Raw genomic sequence first — 21,845 nt, 5'->3', positions numbered from 1 at the left:
GCATGCACAAAGGCCTGGGTTCGATTCCTTGGTACCACATACATACAAAAAAGCCGGAATGGTGCTGAGGCTCAAGTGGTAGAGCTCTAGACTTGAGAAAGTCCAAGGACAGTGCTCAAGCCCTGAGCTCAAGCCCAAGACTGGCAAAAAAAAAAAAGAGTATACATTTTTAGAGTCAAAGTTTTGTGATGTAATGTTTACATGGTAACAATTTTTTTATAATTTTATGCTCAGATTATATTTTTCCTTTCATATAAAAATAAGAAGTGATCAAGAGAAAAGCTTCTGGTAATTTTTATTTGTCTAACAAAACAATTATACTCACTCTGGGCAAAATTTAACCTCGAAAACATTCAATGTTATAAGACTGAGGAAAACCTTCCAAAATTAAGGATTCCTCGTCTGGGGACGAGTAAAACATAAAAACGAGTTCTAAAATAATTTGTTGGTTCATGACAACTGATTAATGGTTGGTGAAATTTTCTAACTATGAATGTGAATTTTAAAATCAGATTGACTCTCCAAATCTAAATCAACAACTCTTGCAAAGCTGAAAGGAACCCATTACAAACATCTCAGAATCTAGTATGTTGCAAATATTTTCAAAAACCCACATGTCTAGTTTTATCCACATGCCACATACACTATAATTTATGAATTGAAATAAAAGAAATTAATGAATGAAAATCTATTTACTATCAGAGTGTGTTTAACTTTTTAAATGATTTTCTTCTGTTAGTCATGGGACTTGAAGTCAGGGCCTGGGCGCTGTCCTGAACTCTTTTGCTCAAGGCTAGTGCCCTCCCACTTTGAGCCCTTTCTGCTCTCCTGATGGTTAAGTGGCAGTGAAGAGCCTTACAGACTTTCCTGTATGTGCTGGCTTTGAACCATTATCCTCTGTTCTCAGCCTAGGAGTAGCTAGGATTACAGGCATGAGCAACCAGTACCCGGCTTCAAAGGATCTTTCATTATTTCCTTTTCCTTATCTTGACTCTTTAAAGCCACTCTAAAATACTAAGGAGAGGGGAGGGGAGGGGAAGGAGGGAAAGGGTCTGTGTGTGACAGAGAAGCAAAGGAAAAAGAAAGAGAAGAAGGAAAAAGGACAGAGGGAGAGGGAGCAAGATACTACTTCTGGCTAATAGTATTTCAGAATTTCATTCTGTGGAAATATACTTTAATCCTTTCCAGAGCTTTTCATGTCTCCTTTTTTTAGAGTTCAGTGAGCTAATCTACTCAATCCAGTATTTTTCTTGTCTATTATCAACTCTTTAACATAATATAATCATTTTCTCCCAAGATTTCCATCACTTCCATTTCTCCAACCAACCACCCCTGCTAGAAAGGAAAAAAAAAAGAGCCCAGAGAAAACCAGAGAACTACTCAATTCGCATAATTTCTGAAATGTGTTCTGAAAGATAAAACTTTCAGCAAAGCCAAGTGAAAAAAATGTTTATCATATGCTCTGATTTCAGCTGAACTTCCAAGAAACTGTCAACTAACATCTTGAAAACTGTGGTACCTACGCATAGCTTACCTTGATGCTAGTTTAACTATCTTTGTTAGGAAAAGAGCCATAACATATTGCAGCCATATGGTTGAGTATACACTCGCATCAAACCATAACTATAATTTATCTCTGCTTGCTTAACTGCACCAATAATGCTTTCATATACTTCCCTATTAATCCATTTCTCTTAAGGAATGATTTCCAAAACAAGCATTATTAACCAGTCATTAGTAAGATTATTCACAGTACTATGATATATATTACATTTCCCCCCCCACCCACCACTCATGTTGTTTTCCCCCCTTCCCTATCCAATAACAAGGTGAAATACTGTAACAATATGGGATAACCAAGGTCAAATCTTATTTTCAACTGCTCTTCCCTTTGAATCACTCTTACAAAGACAGGCCTGTTTCTTGTCCACACTTGATTATAATCACTAACTTAAATTTCAATTAGAAGAACTCCGGATGAGGTCACATAGCAGCAGTCAGCCATTTAAAAAAAGGTGCATGGGGAATTATGTCATGTTCAGGAAATAGCTAACATTGGAAATCATTCTGTTCAGATAGGCCAAGTTCAAAAAGCTAAATCACACATATTTTCTCTCATTTGTGGAGTATACACCTAAAATGATGATGGTAGTATTTAAAAAAAAATAGTAACAGGGCCGGGAGTTTGGCCTAGTGGTAGAGTGCTTGCCTAACACGCACAAAGACCCGGGTTTGATTCCTCAGTACCATATACATAGAAAAAAAGCCAGAAGTGGTACTGAGACTCAAGAGCTAGAGATCTGGCATTGAGAAAGTTTAAGGACAGTGCTCAGGCCCTGAACTCAAGGGCCCAGGACTGGCAAAAAAAAAAAAATAGTAACGGTAAAGGGACATGAACGTAAAATGTCTAGAAAGAGATCAGCAAGGAGGGGAGGGGGAAGAGAGGGGATGCTAAGGGTGGTAAGGATTGAAGCATACTACATAAATACATGTGGGGATAACATAATGAAACTCACCTAATGATGTTTCAAAAAGAGAGGTAGGAGGGAAGCAATAAGAAAATAGCACAGGAAGTGAGGTTGTTCAAACTGCACTCTGAGTGAGTATGGAAATACCACAGCAAAATCACTCGTGACTACAAATGCACACTAATTCAAAGCTAGAACAATTGTACAAAGAAGCTCATTTTGCTTATTTTCAAGAAAAGAAATCTTTATCAGCTTTCATTGTCTGTCAATAGGCAAGCTGATAATGGGTCAGACTGTCCATTGTTACTTTCCTGGGGTGACCTTCCAGACAGACAAGACAGACTGACAGACAGACACACCTCCATGGCAAGAGGCTGAAATTAATCAGGTTGTGAAAAGAATATTTTCTTTCTAGCATTAGGTGCAAAGGTCATTAAATCACATTCCACCAATTCAAAATTTCTAGTACATCCATGTTACTTATTTAAACCTTGCTGCAAGTATAAACGTGACTGCTATTTGGGGGTAGCTTTAATCTATTCAAAGAAACTGGGTTATTTCTCCTGATGCAAACATTTCTATCTGTTTACCATGTGGATCTTTTAATCACAAATGAATCTTATATAGCCATTAAAGAAACCCTGTGAGCTGTTTCTTCTTAAGGTTTCATGCAGAATACAAAATTTTAGTTCTGAAAAATTAATATTCAGTTCTGAATAAAACCATCTGCAATAAAAATTTTCTTTTAAAAAATCTATATGTAACGAGTGTCCTTTATTTAGACTCCTTATTAAAACTACTCTCAAACAATGATACTTCAGTGTTCTTTAAATGACTAAAGCAGTTATATTATAATTAAAACACTGAGGAGGCCACAGTTCTTGAAATTTTTTTATATTCTGAATCCTGGCATAACCTTCACTATGACTTTTTTTTACATTTGATTATCAATTAAATGCATGCAGTACATACTAAAGTCAGAGAAAAATATGAGGTTGTTAAGGTAAATTGCTATACACGCTTCCCTTCTCGGTCCGGGAACAAGGCAATGTACCCATGTGACCCCCTGGGAAAAGCCAGGAACAGGCAGTAGACATCACCTATTTTTAAAACTTGTTTATGGGTTTCTCATCATTATTTCCATGTTCACTGAATTCAATTTCCCATATCCTGAAATGCACCAAGACCAGAACTTACAGTTTGATTTCCATTCCTACTGGACCTGACTAGAAAAATCCGTCCAATATTTCCACATTTCCAGCCAGCTGGAACATCAACTGTGGCCTGCCACATATTCCCAGGGATGCAGGCCAAAAAGACAAACTGTGCTCAACAAGGAAGGAAGGAAGGAAGGAAGGAAGGAAGGAAGGAAGGAAGGAAGGAAGGAAGGAAGGAAGGAAGGAAGGAAGGAAGGAAGGAAGAAGGGAAGGGAAGGAGGGAGGGAGGGAGGGAGGAGAAAGGAAGGAAGGAAGATTCCAAGATGATGGAAGGAATATAAAAATCCTGGTGAAAACCTACCACTCTTCCGTTCAGAAAATGCCTCCCAGAAACTATACAGATCTCTCTCCTAACTCAGTATCACCAAGCCAATCTCCTCCCTCTTGGTCCTTCTCCACTTCCTCTGCAAAGAATTCGTTCTTTTATAACCCCATACATAATATTCACACCTCAATTTTCTTACGTGCAAGATGAATATAAAGACTTCGCCATGTTGGAAAGATGGCATGAGATTGTATATATGAAACAACTATTCCACTGTAAGCAACTGAGGAACAGAAGCTAAGCAGACAAGCTGCCAGCCCCCTTCCAATGCAGCAGTGCCCACGATGTATTTTAGGCTCTGCCTTCCACTCTGGTGAAATAAGGAAAGAAGGCCTGACTATGTAGCCCAACACTATGACTAGGACAAAGTGAGAGCGGGAAGGGGCCTAGGGCACTGAATTTATGGAGAAGCTTTGTCCACCTAGAACAACTCATCAAGTGCACATCACCTTGACCTACATAAATACTAACCGTACAAACACGGAATGGTGATGAGAGGAAAGAAAAGTGTGAGGCGAAACTGCAGTTCAAGATCATGAATGAAATACCCTCTCAGATTTATAGCGTTCACAGGCTTAAGACACTCAGGATGTAATAAAAGACAGAAACAAAGTACATAGAACATACATAAACACACATGCATGCATGGGCACACACACAGAAATGAAAAGTAATCCTTTGAAAGCTGTGCCTATCTTATACTCACAGCTCCTTTCAGTATGTTAATAATAAAGTAAATATTAAACATGTAGCCATGAACTGAACCCTGAATAGAGACAGGATTGAAGGACCAAAAAATAATGGAAGATAACAACAAGCGAGCAACAAGTCTGTCATGTTCATAACAGAAAAAAATGGAGAAATATAGTAAGATCAAACTGCCCATGTAATGAGCAGTGATTGCAATCGGACTAGGAAATTGTACCATTTGGAATCTTACTGTAATTCTAGTTCTGTCTTTTATGCCGGGTAGATTACAATGACAATTTAGAGAAATACTGCCTAAGACATCAAATTATTTTATGTTAATTGGAGAAGTTTAAATATGACCACTAATTGATGAATAAAGAACCACATCTAAGACAGTACTTTACAAGGAAGTAATGCCTTTCAAATGTCATGTGTCTTCTCACACTGAGGCTTTTGAACACACACAATGAATTTCAAAATCTTGTCATCATTCCTGGGACCCTGCCATATGCCAGGTAATGGCTAAATATCAGGAATGACATAATGAACAAAATTTGACATGTCTTAATAAAAATACATCAACCCAGGACCCTCTGTGACCCATCACAGTATGAGAGTAAAAGTAAATACAATTTCTCATTTCTTCTTCCCATGAAGAAGATTCTTAGTCTCTTTTGTTGTTTTTCTGCACTTTAAAAAAAAATGTTTAATTGTACAAAGGAGTTGTCCGGCAGCAAAGCAGTTTATGAATACAGTGTGGGTTTTCTGGTTTTGTTTCTGTTTTTATTTACTTTTATCTCATTGTAAATGTGATGTAAGAGGTTACATTTACATAAGGTAATGAGTATATTTCTTGACAAACAGTTACCCTCTCCCCAGTTTTCTTCCACTTTCCCTTCCTCTTCACTCCCCAAGTTGTCAAGTTCATTTCTAACATATTATCTTCTGAATATCACTATTAAATTGGTTGACCCTTTGTATCAAAGGACAAATCAAAAAAAAATGACATTCCCCCATGCATAAGGAAATAGAAAATCTTAGAAAAATCGTAAGTGAGAAAGACCAAAAAAAAAAAATAGCCCCAGGTTTCCTCTCATTTGTTCTAATTAGTATATGTCTAGGATAGTTGTTGCTGAGGATCACAGTAACTCAATAGCTATGTATATATGATCATATAAAATGATGCTAAATGAAATAAACAAGAGGGGTTTTGTTATCTTTTAATGTGCTGGGTGAAGTTACTTTTTTTCTTTCATATTTTTTCCTTTGGTTTATCCCTTGTTGTCACTGTTTTGGTTTTGGTACTCTGTGTCTTATATGTACAATATTCTCACTCATCCCTTCCCTACCCACCCCTCCCTTCACTCTTCTTAATTCTGTAGAAGGTATATTGGATTCTTGGCTGCACACTCCCTCTTTTCCTCTTCATTTGCTTATCCTTTTCTCCTTGACTTTACCCCACCCCTTTCAAGTACCCGCTTCTGGTGTTTTATTTTACTGAAGTTGATTTTTCCTTTCTAAGAAATTACACAATTTGTGTTCTCCCTTCAATGTCCTAATATCCAGAAATACACAGAGAATTTTTAAAAATTAAATCCACACCCAGTGACTCAGGCCTGTAATCCTAACTACTCACAAGGCTGAGAACTGAGAATTATGGTTTGAAGCCAGCCAAGGCAGAAAAGTCCTTGTGAGACTCTTATCTTCAGTTAAGCATTCAAAAACGGGAAGCAGAGCTGTTGCTCAAAGTAGTAAAGGGCTAGCATGGAGCAAAAGAGCCCAGGGACAGTGCCTAGGCGCTAAGTTCAAGCCCTACAACCAAAAACATAATCCTCAAAAAATCCTCCAAAACCTTACAAATCCAATTAATAAATTGGTTCATAAGGTACAGAGAAGTCTTCTCAGACAAAAAAGTAAAAGTGGCCATAGACACACAAGAAATGTTCAACATCTCTAGCCATTAAGGAAATGCAAATCAGAGTATTTAGATTAGACATCACCTGGGTAAATACAATAATTGTAGTGAGTCAAGAAGTATTAAGGGGAAAAGACAGGGAAAAAACTCAAGGCAACATTATTCACAAACTAGTAATAATAATAATAAAAGCTTTAGAAACTTATGAGAGTATTTTTCCTCCTCCAGGAATCTGGCCTGGCTCAGATTTTAAAGAACAGTTCATACCAGAGCCACTTAATCATCTCTTCCCCCTGGAATTATCAAATTAGCAGACAGACATATGCTCTATATTTAGATGGTAAGAAAGCTCACAACACATTTTTTAATTAAATTTCTTTAAATTGTTATGTGATGGTAGTGAGACATAGCCTCGGGAGTTGAATATTGGCAACACTCAGGTCATTCTGTCTCTTCAAAGAAATGTCTGGGGACTCTAAGGAGATAAATCATGTATCAATTTCACAAGATAATGGTCCCTAAAAATTAACATAAAAAATGGAAATGCATTCTTTACAATGGCCAGTGATCCTTGTCACTTAAGAGCTTTTGATTTTCTCAAACAGGATAGTTATTCATTCTCTTCTGTTACTTAGTACTGTAGATTCAAGTTCAAGAAGTATCTACCCAAGAATGGAAAAACTGACAGACTGAAATGAAAAATCTGCTAAATACATAATCCCATAAAACCAAGAGAATTATAGGGAAACAGAAACTAAAAATAACTTATTAGGTATGATTTCTTTTTCGAGATCGGGAGTATAACAACTCTAATTGCACAAAATTTTATTTCCTCTAGAGTTAATATAGAATGCAAGTATTACACACAAAATAATGCACATTGTATTGTATTTTTTTACCTGATAAGAAACTTGCAGTACAGAAAACATCCCTGAATGGCCAGGCATGGTGGGCTTGTAATCCTAACTACTCAGGAGGCTGAAATCTGAGGATCCCAGTTCAAAGCCTGTGAGACTTTTATTCCAATTAATCACAAGAAAATGCAAAGTGGGGTTGTGGCTCAAAGGATAGGGTGGTAACCTTGAGCTTGAATACTTGTTTGTTAAACTTGACACTTGAAATATGATGTAACAAAATCAGTGTTAATAAAAATCTTTTAATGATAAAAAAAAAGATCTCAGAGATAATGAATGCCCAGGCCCAGGGGTAGGAAGGTAGCCTTGACCTGAAGAGCTCAGGGACAGCGTCCAGGCCCAGAGTTCAAGCCCCATGTCCCACAAAAATAAATAAATAAATAAAACAAGAAAACATCCTTGAAACTACACAGCAAGATAGAATGTGAAAAAACTGAAAAGGGAGTTTCCATAGTTAATCTAATGAATACAATAAACAGAATCAATAACTTCCTAGGAATCATGTCAGAGCAGCATACACCTCAAAGTCAAATGCAAGAATTCCCTTCTGAACTCTTGTTTCTGGGACTTCTAGGATAAGATTTACGTTTATTGACTTTGTAATAACATATAGAGACATGGAGAAATAAATGCGAATTACTAGAACTCATCATGTGAGTTCTCCACATGTAGAGAAAGAGCAAAGCTTGTATACATTTCATTCAGAAAAGAAGGATTTCCGAAGCTAGTGTTGAATGTTCAAGAGGCAGTCATTTATGCAGACAGATTCTTGAAACATAGCGCAAGCTTTTGAACGAGCTATGTATGTGATCAGAAGCATTCTTTAATAGTAACCATCAATAACATTATAAGTGACTTTGTACTGAAAAAGCAAGAACATACTGAAGAACAAGAAGGATCCACTTTGTTCTTCTACTTAGCTCTGCAGGTAAGCTCAGATATTTTTATATATATCCATGAATGGCCATGACAAGTACACATTGTCTTAGGTTAGAGAAAAGTAAAGAAAACCCAAGACTATTCTGTGGTTCAAGCAAATACTTTGGTTCTTTTCAGAAAAACAAAGCGCAATAAACAATACTCATTATATTATAGAAAAAGCACAATAGCAATAGGTCTAGCTAATAACAGATCAGAGTAAAAATGTGAATATGGCTCTAATTTTCAAACACCTAATTAACCCAGAAAGTAACCTGTTAAAGGGGCATAAGGATTTGTTTGCTAGTTGGACATGTCCTAAGTGTTCACTTTCATGGATCCTTTAAAGCATAAATGGCCTTTTTACAAAGCATCCTGAAAACTGAGTACGTTTTAAAGACAACTTTTACTATGTTTAGCTATTCATGATAGATTGATTCTAGTCGGTAAGACTCCATTTCAATCAATGGCTGGGCTCCAGTGACATGACATAACACGCCACGTACTTGCTATCCCAGCTATGGGGAGAAACAATATGCCTGGTGTACTTTCTTGAAAATCCCCAAGGTCATGTGGAAGCACAAACAGGAAGATCACAGTCCAGGAGATCCTAGGCATTGAACTACATTGTCTCTTAAAAGAACCAGGCCAAGTAGCAGAGCTCAAGTAGTAGAACGCCCTGCTTGTAAGAGTGAGCCCTTATGGGGCCGGGAGTTTGGCCTAGTGGTTAAAGTGCTTGCCTAGCATGCATGAAGACCCGGGTTTGATTCCTCGGTACCACATATAGAAAAAAAGCCAGAAGTGGTGCTGAGGCTCAAGTGGTAGAGCTCTAGCCTTGAGAAAGTCCAAGGACAGTGCTCAGGCCCTGAGCTCAAGCCCAGGACTGGCAAAAAAAAAAAAAAAAAAAAAAAAGAGTGAGCCCTTAATTCAAGCCCTACTACCTCACTCCTCAACAAAAAGAATACCTGTAACTAGAAACCAGAAAAAAGCCAAAATAATGACAAATATATTTGAATTGTTTATATATATTTTCAAATTATTTACAAATAATATTAACTATATATCACATATTATAAATTATATACACATGGAATGATGCAATGCTATACAAATCAAAAGTGTCAGCTCATTCTTGGAAACTTGGCAATTTCTTTAAAAATCTACACATCACTTTTTCTATGATACCACAGCTCCTCTTCCAAGAGACTTTGCCCAAGAGAAATGGAAAATTCAATTTTCCATGAAGAACACTTGTGAAGATTACCTCCACCACTCCTCAAACATCCAATATCCAAAAGTAATTTGATTATGGAGTGAAATAGTATGCTCGCATGAAAATGAATGATTCATACATGCTTACAACATAGAAAACTTCAGAAATATGCCCACAGAAGACAGTAACAATAAAAAATTCAAACAAATTCATATTTATAAGAAATGTCAACAACTAGCAAGACTAAGAAATGAGAATAGACCATGGGTTACAGTGGATTCAGATACTAAACAGACTGGAAATGTTGACAGGTAACTTTTGAGAATGCTAAAATTTTCTACAACTACACTATTGTGATAACTGCTCAATCACATGTATCTATTAAATCTGGCTTCCTTACATAATTATAAAATGTTCACATGAATTAAGACTAAAGAGGCAGACAGCATGCTCAAAGTAGTACTTCAATTTTTCTTTAGTTCATTGAGACTTGAAAGCTACTGGCTAAAACAAAATTATTTCAGCTTAAAAACAAGGGAACAGTCAGGTACCTGTTGTTCACGCCGGTAATGCTAGCTACTCAGGCCACTGAGACCCGAGCACCTCTGGTCAAAGCCAGCCTGGGCAGAAAGTCCATGAGACTCATCTCCAATTAAGCACCAGAAAACCTGAAGTGGCACTGTGGCTCAAAGTGCAAGAGAGTTAGCCATGAACAAAAGAGCTCAGGGATAGCACCCCAGTCTGGAGTTCAAGTCTCACTATTGACAAAATAAATTTAAAAATTTTAAATTGTTTTTTAAAGAAAACAAGGGAGAGAAACAATGAAAGTCTTCATGAATTTGTTTTTACCCAAAGAGACTCATTTTCCCTACAGAACCTATAAGACTAAAATACTATCTCATTCCTGATAGGATGCACCTTATTTGTCAAAGTATAGAGCTGAAAACCTTTCGTGTGGACAAAATGCAATTATAAAACACGCGCTTTGGACATAAGGATGTTGTCAGGAATATGTAATCCACCATGGAATCTATCTACTGGGTCCTCCATAGAAAATACAGCAAGTATTCATAAAAAGCATTATAAATTGATTCTAACATGATTGCCACCATCATATTTTAAAAAACCTCCATTTTTATAATCTATGTTAGAAGGTAGTTGACTATCAGGAGGAGGGGGGGTTCTAGAGAAAACTGAGACCCCCCCCCAAAATTCAAATTAAAAGATAGTATTTGTACATACAAGAGCAAAGAAAACTCCATGTAAGTTTGAATGAAGCAGTTTATAAATACAGGGGATCTTCATCAATGTCAAAATGTATCCTTGACAGCAAAAGGAAACTTGTCCTTCAGCAGTTTCATTCTGGCATAATAAGATAAATACATCGATGGAAAGCACCTATCTAGAAAAAGTAAAGGAAATTTAGTGGATGTGATCATAAGAGGTTGGTTCCTCTTCTCTTCTTTGAAACTGACTCGCATTTATGTGCAGCTTCTAATTCATCAGAAAATGTGAAGATATTTCTACAAATTAAAAAAAAAAACCTAGCTGTTACACTTATCCCCCGGGCTCACCCTGAATACAAATGGGGAGGTGAAGAACAATGCTATTTGGTCTATACCAGGAATGATAGGGCTCTCCAATGCTAGGCTCCTTCCTGGGTATCATCAAGTGCTTTCTACCTGAGGACAACAACAATAGGCATGCCAAAAAGAACTCCTGTTATTTACTGTTTATGAAAACCCATTGTTAATGTTTTATTTTGGAAGTCACCACAAAGTGTTCAGACAAGTGAACACAAAACGCATTTGTAGACACAGGTAATAAAACCTTGATCCTATACTTTCCTGAATCTGAAAGGCAGACAATAGATTTTTTTTTAAATAGGGTTAATTTGTAAATAAAACAAGCTGAACTCCCCAAAGGCCCTGAAAGTTTTGTGACAGGTAGTCTTCTAGTCTTTATTGAGGAGACAAGAAGGGCCCAAGTTCAATTTTGTGAACATGCCACTGAATAGCAAAAGCAGAATTAATAGTGAGAAATATTTACCCAGTGCTTAATGTTGGTGCTGAGGATGTTGAGAATTTTCTCTAGGTTAGTATTTATCTTCACAACGTTTCTCAGGTTAGCAGCCTTGACTGTCAGAGAATTCCCAGCAGTCTTGATAATGAGTTTTTCCTGGTAGCTAAGACAGAGCCCCATGCCTCTCCTTGAAAATGAATCTGAGTAGATTGAATCCGAAGGACGACAAAAAGCTTTCGGGTTAAATAACCTCACAGGAAGGTATGTATCCTAACAATAACTTGGAAAAGACTGCCAATATGATTAGTCTAGATTTCTTAATTTCCACATGGAGAAATACAGTTTCTCATAAACTGTCCTGCCCAGGCTGGCTTTGAACTGTGTTCCTCACATCTCAGCCTCCTGAGTAGCTAGAATTACAGGCATGAGCTACAATAAGCCACCAGCACCTGACTATGGAGATGTTTTCCTTTTAATGTGAAAATTATAAACATATGTACCTAACAATTAATGCTCATTTTTATTTTGAATCCTTTCAGAATGGAAGAAGCTTCTTCAGTCTGTATTTCTGGGTGTCTTTGGGGTTGTTTTCAAATTGGAATTGTTCTATTTCTTTAATTTGGAAAGTATTAAAGCTGTCAGTTTTGAAGTTCAAATATTTGGTTAGGAGGATTTGAAGCATCTTTGGTCCTTAGGACACAAGTTAGTATTTTTGAAAATATGCTTGGAGCTAGGACGTATTATAACCAATGGTAATTGCTTCATTTATTTTATAGCTTTGAGAAAAATCAATTCAATTTGAAGTTACTTCTTCTGATACCCTCCCACCCCCGCTATATTTCATTTGGCTTGTATTTCTATTTAATTTGGATACCAGGGTAAGAAATAGACATAATGAAATGGTGACTCAAATGTCAAGGCCCCCTGCCAGTTCCAATAATAAGGAACTGTGCTCATTGAGAAGATACAATTACCATTTAAACATGTTTGTGTCAGTTTAAAAATAAGGCAGGATTTGTTAGTTAGAATAAAGGATATTAATCTGCTCATCTTTATATCTAATTTTCTTCCTATCCAACTGAGCCTGCCAATGTAGGACCTTGGAAAGCTTCTGTAACTCCAAATTAAAACTATAGTCAGTAACGGCATTGAGTCTTAACCAGATGAATTGCAGTTTTTGAATTAGTGTATCATCATTCTTAAAGTATGGGGAAAACCAGGATTAAAATTAGGTCCTGGTTGATAAGTGCAACCCTGATACATAGTATTTCCTCACAATAGCTGAACTTACTAAGGTAAAACTATGTAATACCTGAAGTATAATTCTGTACTTGATGTTGATTCTATAGTTGGTGTTAATTGCTATCTTACTAAATTACTCACGGGTCCATTCTACCTCTAGTCACACACAACTCATAACGCCATCACAAAAAGATCATGGCTTATTAAAAGAATTTTCACTTCCATCTGCAAATGCTTTACTCCCATGTGACTACTGATTAATTCTTTTTTATGACATAGTAGTGATTCACTGCTATTTGGGTGCATTGTCAAGCAGTTAATGAAAATCTTTAGTGTAAGACCTACTGATAACTACCTTGTTATTTTAAAGTAAAACTCTTATCTTCATTTAACCACCAGGAAACCAGAAATGGAACTATGGCTCAAAGTGTTAGAGTATAACTCATGGCATTAATGACTATTCAATACCATTTCTATCAAATAATTGTGTTTTAGAAAATATAGGAAAAATGGGAAGAATAATAACTGGACAGCAGTACTACGAGTGTTGATATTTTAGTATGTGACATTTCAGGTATTTGTATGCACATGTATAAGTTTTTGTTTGTTTTAACCAAAAGTGAAATCATTCTCTGTCTAATACTTAGAATTAGCTTGTTTTCGTGTTCAGATCCTGTCCCATCACCCCATCCCCACCAGCATTAAATTCCCAGTAACCTTGTAAAAGAAAAAGTGATGGGGTACTAGCCTTGAGCAAAAAAATAAAAAAAGAAAACTCAAAGGTAGCACCCAGGCTCTGAGTTCAAGCTCCATCACTGGCAAAGTAAAACAAAAAAGAGAAAAAAAAAAAAAACCTTGTAGCTTGAATTTTTAAGTATCTTAGTATGAACACTTCAGGGTAGAATGCAAGGTACCCAAATGTATTAACCAAAACATAGTGGGTTCCAGGGAGAACTCAAGTGGTATAATTTCTTAGGAGAATGAACTCACAATCCAAGAAAAGAAATACCAGGAAACCCATATTTGAAAGTCGGGGATGAAGTCAAGTGGTCAGGAAGAGAGAAGCAGACAACTAAAGACAGGAAGGTGGGGGGGAGGGAGACTGTACTCATAAAATTGAATGCATGTCTTCAAAATTAAGAAAACTGAAGGAAAAGAGTAGGGCAGGGAGGGATAGGGAGAATGATAAAAAGGAGCAGTTTTGATCAAGTGGCATTGTATTCATAAACTATTCTGTTGAATGGCAACTGCCCTTGTACAACTACTTAAAGGTAGTAATATATAAATTACTAACAAGTCATGTGATTGAACAAGCACAATTCATTCAGATTACAGTGTCTCAACATGCCAAATTGGAATCTATATCTGTCCTTAAGGCCTATATATGATATGATATACCTGTAAGATATGACAGGCCTATATGATCAAGATGTTATTGAATTAATTTCTCAAATTGCTTGATCCCACCATGCTGAATAAATACGCACCATCCCAAACACTCCAATAGTTTTTTTTTTAATCCTACTGAAATTCAAAATCATAAAAGCTCCTCAATGATGAAACCAATACTATACAAAATCCTCAATTTACCTCTGCAGAAAATGTTGGGAAGCCATTTTATTGGAAGCAAGACTGTCCCTCAGGTATCTATTCTGAAAGTTAACAGGATACTTCTTTTTTTTCCATCACTGACTATTACCAAGGGGTAAAGAATGCTCACAGTTGATTTTCCCTTACATTTTATGATTTCTGCTAGCGCTGACTTTCTAAAGCATTGTATCTGGAGGAGAAAACACAGGCGGTGTACACGCCACTGTGTTAGGATGGCCTTCTGTCACCACCTCGTTGATCATGTATGACTCACAATCCAGGTCCCTCCGAGGGAACGCAAGGAAACCCACAAGAAAAATACCTGGCAATCGCTCAGCAATGGCGAAGTGCTAAGGAGGAAAGGAATTCCCATTTCAACCCTCAAATCAGGTAACAGCGTCCTTGAGAAGAGCCATTCCCAGCTTCTGGACCTCCCCGGATGCACACAAAGGATGCGCAGTGTACGCGCCCACCCTGCCAGCCAGGAGGCGCCGCCCCTGGATGAATCCGGACTGACCCCTGCCGAAGGCGGCCAGGCCTGGCAGTCTGCAATCCGCCTCCTCACCCACAGAGGAAACACTCGGAGCCAGGCCGACCGCTGCTGTCACTGCTGCGCCTGGTGGGGACACATGCCCTCTTTTATGCCCTGAAACACGTGGAGGAGGGAGGGAGGCATCCTGCAAATGGCCGGGAATGGGGCCAAATCGTCTCCCTAGCTCCAGGGCCCAGTGCGCCTCGTGAGCGGCACTGACGCTTGGGATCGGGAGCCAGGCTCCTCTTGGTCCTCGCCCATGGCCAGCCCCTGCCCCTCTCCCCCTCTCCAAGGCCACTGCATGCAGGGCACTCACCTTGTCTTTGCTTTCGGTGCCGGACGCCTCGGGCTTGGTCCTGATGACGAAGGGGGTGGACAGGCGCAGGAGAACCCTGTCGAAGGTGGCGTGGATCTTGGGGGAAACGATCTCGAAGCAGTCCTGGAAGCCGAGCGCCCGGTGGGCGTCGCAGCGCAGCTGCTTGCGCAGGCCCTCGCCGAGCTGCAGCACGGCCATGTGGGGGTCAAACATGAGGTGGAAGGGGAAGGCCCTGCAGAACGTGCTGATGCTGATGCGCAAGTCCCCGGCCGCGCGCGACGCGCCCCCGCCCGGGCTCCGGGGGAGGCCGGCCTGGTCGTGGCCGCAGACCCGGATGAGGAACGTCAGGCAGCTGCAGGGGCCCGGCTGCTCGGGGGCGGCCGGCTCCACGTCCACGTCCAGGCGGTAGATCCTCTTCCCCGCCGCCTTGATCATCCCCAGCATGGCCAAGCCCACCACGCGGTGCGGATGGAAGCAGCGCAGGAGCAGCGTGCCTTCCCCGAGCTCCTGGCACAGGAAGGACGGCGACTCCAGGGTGGCTTGCGCGCCGAAGGACGTTCGCAGGTGCTCGAGCAGCGCGTCGAAGCCGTTGAAGAAGTCCTGCAGGGTGGCCCCGACGGCGCGCAGCACCCGCTCCTTCTCCTCGAAGCAGATGGCGAAGAACTCCTCCCCGAAACGCTCCTGCACCTCCTCAAACCGCACACCTGGGGAGACACCAGAAGACCGGGCTCAGTCACGCGGGGGGGCCCAGAGCTGCCATGACCACCTGGCTTAAAGAAGGGAAAAGAGAGGAGAGGAGAGGGGAGGGGAGAGGAGGGGAGGAGAGGGGAGGAGGGGAGGGGAGAGAAAAGGAGGGGAGAAAAAAGGAGGGGAGGGGAGGAAAGGAGAGGGGAGGAAAGGAGAGGGGAGGAGAGGAGAGCAGGGGAGAGAAGAGGAGGGGAGAGGAGAGGAGAGGAGAGGAGAGGAGGGGAGGGGAGGGAAGGGGAGGGGAGGGAAGGAAAGGACACTGGAGGGGAGGGGAGGAGGGGAGACGAGAGGAGAGCAGGGGAGAGGAGAAAAGAAAACGTTCGTCCCTAGGCTCTGGTGGCTCACACCTGTCATCCTAGCTACTCAGGAGGCTAAGATCTATCTGAGGATCACAGTTCAAAGCCAGCCTGAGCGGGGCAAGTCCAGTAAGATTCTCCTCTGCAATTAGCCACCTGAAAGTTGGGAGGAAAGCTGTGGCTCCATGTGGTAGAGCAGTAGCCTCCATGGCCAAAGAGCTCAGGGGCAATTCCCAGCTGTGAGCTCAAGCCCCACAACCGACCACATAAAACAAATGCCCATGGAAAGGGACAGTACGTGCGGGAAGCAAGAGAGATACCATCCGCCATCCTCAGGCTCAGATATCCCACAGGGGTCACTCATTCATTTAGAAGAAAGTAATCTCTGGTTGGCCTTTTGAATAGTCTTGAGGCATTAATGAGAATGGGCATATTGTTCTGTTGTGTTAGAGCAGATCTAGGTCTGTGGACAAATAGAAGTACCAGATGTTTTCCAACATGCTCTCTGCTCACCTGCTCTACTCACACAACTGTGTCAGCCACTGTCCATTTGACAAAGGTCTTAAAAAATCAACATGGTGGACAGGGGATGGGTGGCTCACACCTAGCTACCCAGAAGCTGAGATCTGAGGATGGTGGTGTTTCAAAACCAGGCTGGTTAGGAAAGTCCTTGAGATTCTTATCTCCAATAGAACTACTCAAAAAACTCAGAAGTGGAGCTGTGTCTCAAGTGGTAGAGCCTTCAGCCTTGAGCAAAAACAGAAAAAAAAAGTTTCACACACACACACACACACACAAATGTACAATCAAAGTGATTAGTAAAATAAAAAGGAAATCTAACAGACTCCCTGATGCAGGAATATATCACACTGATTTTGGTTTCATAGATGTGCCGCTCAGAGGCTAGTGAGATCATCACCTAGGGAGATGAACAAGTTGCCATCCTCTTACATTGCCATGTTACAAGACTTCCCTTCGACAAATATGCCTACTCACAATACCACAACCAGAATCGAGGATAATAGCACCAGCCTACCCAGCTCTCTAGTGTGAAGAGAAAGCAAATTAGAGGCTATTTCACTGCAGCTCCAACTGCTCTTTCGCAACTGCTGTCAGGATTACAGAACCAACATATTACTATTTTTTGCCCTGACTTAACTTTCTTTTTGCTTGAATTTGAGACCATCAACTTCTCCTCTTAAAACCCTCCTTTCTTTGAGCTCATCAAATCATGTCCTCCTGATTGGATTATGTTGGGAATTTGACAACCTGTTTTCTTCAACATCACTTTTTATACCAAATCTTTCTATCACCATGGTATAAATAAAAAAAAACTAACACATACCTACATTCAAAGATAGTACTAAGTTTCTGATTATGAAATTCTTCCCTAAAAGAAAACTCAGAATCCATATCCCTACAATCAGTTTTTCCTGAACTATAGAATTCAAAGATACTACTGAAAATATTCTGTGGATTTCTTCTAAATACTGAAGACCTGACCTCCCAAGAACTTAGGTTCTACAAGCAATAAAAAAGAAAAAGGGTTGCTTCTCAACCAGCATTTCCCTTAACAACGAGAAGGCCCTCGCAGTTAATTAGTGAACACAGGCATACACAAAGTCCAGCAAGCTCGGGTTCTGCTTCCAATACCAGAATCTCAAAGAAGCACCCGAAAGAAAAATAATAATAACCAGTAAGTAAATATGCCAAAGGCAACAAAATAAAATTGCTGTGGTGCAAGACTATGTCCACAAGAAATCCTTGCTGCTCTAAAAGGCCCAGTTCCACTTTAAGGCACAATTACTGTTAACTTTTAAATGGTGTCACTAGAGCATACTAGGAGGCTAAAATATTACATGTATCGTTGAACAAAACTGAATATTTTGAGGATAATACCCTAACTCAATACACAGTGGTCTCATATACACCACAATGTCGAATAAATGAGAGATTTTTCTTTCCACTATTGCTAAAATACACATCCAAAAAGAAGAAAAAGAGTCTCAGGGTTGGAAAAATTTGAAGTGGAGGAGGATCACTTCAACTTCTGCAAATATGCTACCAAATCAATAGGCAAGACTTCCAATTTAAACCTTATCTCAAACAGAAAGCACAGGAAAGTAGTTCAGTACAGACAATCGCTCAGTTCCACCTACGGTTGTTGCAAACCTCCCCCCCCCCCACACACACACACACACCTTGCAGTAAATCACCTGAAACATATAGACAATGCTCATTTCCTCAAATCTCAAGATCCCATGACAGCCTGACATTTGGGTCTATAAGAATAAATTCCCTTCAGAAGCAGAATTTAGAATAAACTTCTCTTGTTAATGGGGAAGCCAAAAGTCAGAATTTTAAAATAGTACTAAATCACCTCCTTTGCCAAGGTGAATTTCCAAAACACTGGTGTCCTTTATCCCTAAAGAAATAGATTCCACCCCGTTCATGGCATGGGCCTGTTTGTTGTCTCTCGTATCTGCTATCTCATCACAGCTCAGACTGCTCATTTCTTGAAGACAAGGACCTTGTCCTGCTGAAATGACCAGCACAACACCTGGTACAGGGAGAAGAACACTCTTGCTTAGAACCTAAGCATTCAGGGAACTATTTTCTGGATACATTTTATCATTTACTTCATGGAACAGTTGTGCCATACCTACAGACATCAAGTTTAAAAGACAGGGTCTTTTTTTTTCTCTCTTGGCCCCTATAGGTCACACCGTGCCTGTGACTGGACTACCACAGAACTGCACAGACAGCTAGCTGTACAAGAACCCACTAAGGAAGAAAAGAGCACCACAGCAGATGAACTGTAATGGAGGACAGGTGAACAAATGAAATGGAAGGGCCCAGCCTGGCTAGAAAACAGCAGGTCCTAAGGAGATAATGGATGGGCCAGCAGCAGTGAAGGCGTGAAACAAATGGATGGGCATTATAGAAGTTGGACTTGGGGCAAAGTTAAGAATGCCAACCAGGGAGAGGAAATACCCTGTCAGTCTGTCCCAATAAAAGGGAAAAGGACTGCCAGGCAGTATGATAAATAGTTTAGAGATCGTATCATTGAGTCCCTTTTAAAATTCTTGAATAGGCATTTTTGCTGTCTTCCTTGTACAGGTGAAGAATGTTTTAAAAAAAACCACAAAACATTTCTATACACATTCACACATTCACAGAAGTACACCTAGCACTGACATGTATCCAAGTGAGGTCTGTCTACAGTCTGTATAATAAGGACAGTATCAAATGAGCCAAGCTTCCACATGAGGAAGAAACATGCATGTTTTGCTTCTGGTCATGTCAACTGCCTAGGTCAATGAATATTGACTAATAAATTCATATATCATTGAAATCAACAGAGAGGAGTAGCGGAGAAGAGTTATCAAATCTCACAGCAAGTTCAGAAAAGATAAAGGCAGAAAAACAGTCAGCTACATTCATCAGTCCTTGGGGACCTTCGAGAGAGCAATTTCAATGAAGAAGGGAGGCCTGGAGACTTAGCATGCTATAAGATATAGATAGGTGTCAGACGAAAAGACCAGAAATGTTCATCTTCAGCTGAATCATTAGAAGGCTAAAATCACTTACTTTATAGAACTGTTGTTTTAAAATTTGACCTCCATGCTTAAAAAGGGAAATGTTTCCTTCACTGGGAACTAAATGAAAAGAGAGAAGGTACTAACAGAGGATCATAGATCCTACAATAAAACTTTTAATAAAGTAATTTGTATTCATCTCAGTCTAAAGGTCATCATTGTGGTGACAAATAAAAATAAGAGGTGACCTTCAAAAGGCTTAAAACTCAAAGAACTGAATACCTACTCATATATTTATATCTGTGAGCTGCAGACATCTCATAGTTACATTTTGATGCTTTATAGAGTTCAACTTAATAATAAAGTGACATAACACACAAACACACTGTATTTCAAGGCTATACTGTAAGGTACTTTTCTATTTTTAGGAGATAATTATCTTTTGAGAAAAACATTCAATTTAGCAATATGGAAAAGGATCCCATAAAGCATTTAAGATTAACTCTTGACTACAGAGAATAGTTGGTATTACTACATGCATTTTATGTATTTCATTAAAAAATTATTTGTGATGTTGAGGTTTGCATCAGGACATGCTCTTAAAAAACCACGGGGGGGATAATAGGATAAAAATTTTAATAATGAAAAATTTGGCATCACAGAGATGGAGTCAATCCTTACCCAACTACTTCTTGAATACTTAAACAATTATCAACTGCATTCAAGAACTAGAGTAGCGGGGCCGGGAGTTTGGCCTAGTGGTAGAGTGCTTGCCTAGCATGCATGAAGACCCGGGTTCGATTCCTTGGTACCACATACATAGAAAAAAAAGCTGGAAGTGGTGCTGAGGCTCAAGTGGTAGAGCTCTAACCTTGAGAAAGTCCAAGGACAGTGCTCAGGCCCTGAGCTCAAGACCAGGACTGGCAAAAAAAAAAAAGAACTAGAGTAGCATCCAGGTACACTCCATGCTATCAGTGTATTAGTATCTACAATACCGTCCTTTCTTTCCAGTCAAGCTGAAGATGTAAAAGGCAAAGAGCAAGGCAAAGAGCTCTATCCTGTTCTCCCTATCTGTAACAGCCTCCCTGCTGAGCACTGGAGATCTAAGAGTGACCATAACAGAAATAGAGCTATTGAGCTCTGTCACCTAGATAAGTGACAGATAATTTTATCTATAATTGTCCTCATAACGTAACTATACAAGCACACATGACACTTGTGCTTCTAACAAGAGCAAAATGGCATGAGACAATATAATGAAGTATTATAATGTAGTCTAGTGAACCAAAACAACCAAATCTTCCTTTATAAAATGACACATCTAAAGGACAGATAACACATGCTAAGTAGGAACAGACAGGAAGGAACCATTCCATACCAACAGAACATACAAAAATCCTGGGAAAGTAACAAATGAGGGTTTTTTTAGCCATGGCAATGTACCTTGTCTTGGTGAACTTTTTGAATGGACAGATGAAAGAATAAATTAATAAATGGACAACTGTGTGGGGTTGACCATATGTCTATGTCATACATATTGTGTGTATTAGATATATAATGACTATATTATATAAACACATGTATATATAATATATAATGTATATGATATACAAACACATACAATATACACATGTAACTATATGTAATAAATATATGTCATGTATGACACATATAGGTAGGTGGATATCATATGCAGATGTGCACTGGTGTAGATGTACATGTGTTATTCTTTTTCAAGATAAGCTTATTTTTTATTATATATTTCATTTCTCACTTTTCAGTCTACAAAATACACTGCAAATTAGATCTAACAAAGAAAAAAATCTAATTTGCTTCATAGAGAAAACCAATGAACATTAAAATGTCCAATTCAAAATGAAAACAAACCCAACCAAGAAACA

General features: G+C 39.4%; 1 protein-coding gene across 1 annotated transcript in view; it reads right to left on the bottom strand.

Annotated features, from left to right (window-relative positions):
* Positions 1-21,845, bottom strand: part of Gucy1a2 (guanylate cyclase 1 soluble subunit alpha 2) — a 187,504-nt gene that overhangs the window by 121,606 nt on the left and 44,053 nt on the right. Inside the window, exon 4 of the mRNA XM_090319588.1 lies at positions 15,363-16,066. Coding sequence (XP_090175714.1) covers positions 15,363-16,066 — 704 coding nt within the window. The remainder of the gene's footprint in view (positions 1-15,362; positions 16,067-21,845) is intronic.

The sequence above is a fragment of the Megascapheus bottae genome, chromosome 27 (genome assembly GCF_031878675.1).
Source record: "Megascapheus bottae isolate mThoBot1 chromosome 27, mThoBot2.hap1, whole genome shotgun sequence".
Taxonomy (NCBI): Eukaryota; Metazoa; Chordata; class Mammalia; order Rodentia; family Geomyidae; genus Megascapheus; species Megascapheus bottae.
Note: the sequence above shows the minus strand (reverse complement) of the source record. Positions and strands in the feature narration are given on the sequence as shown.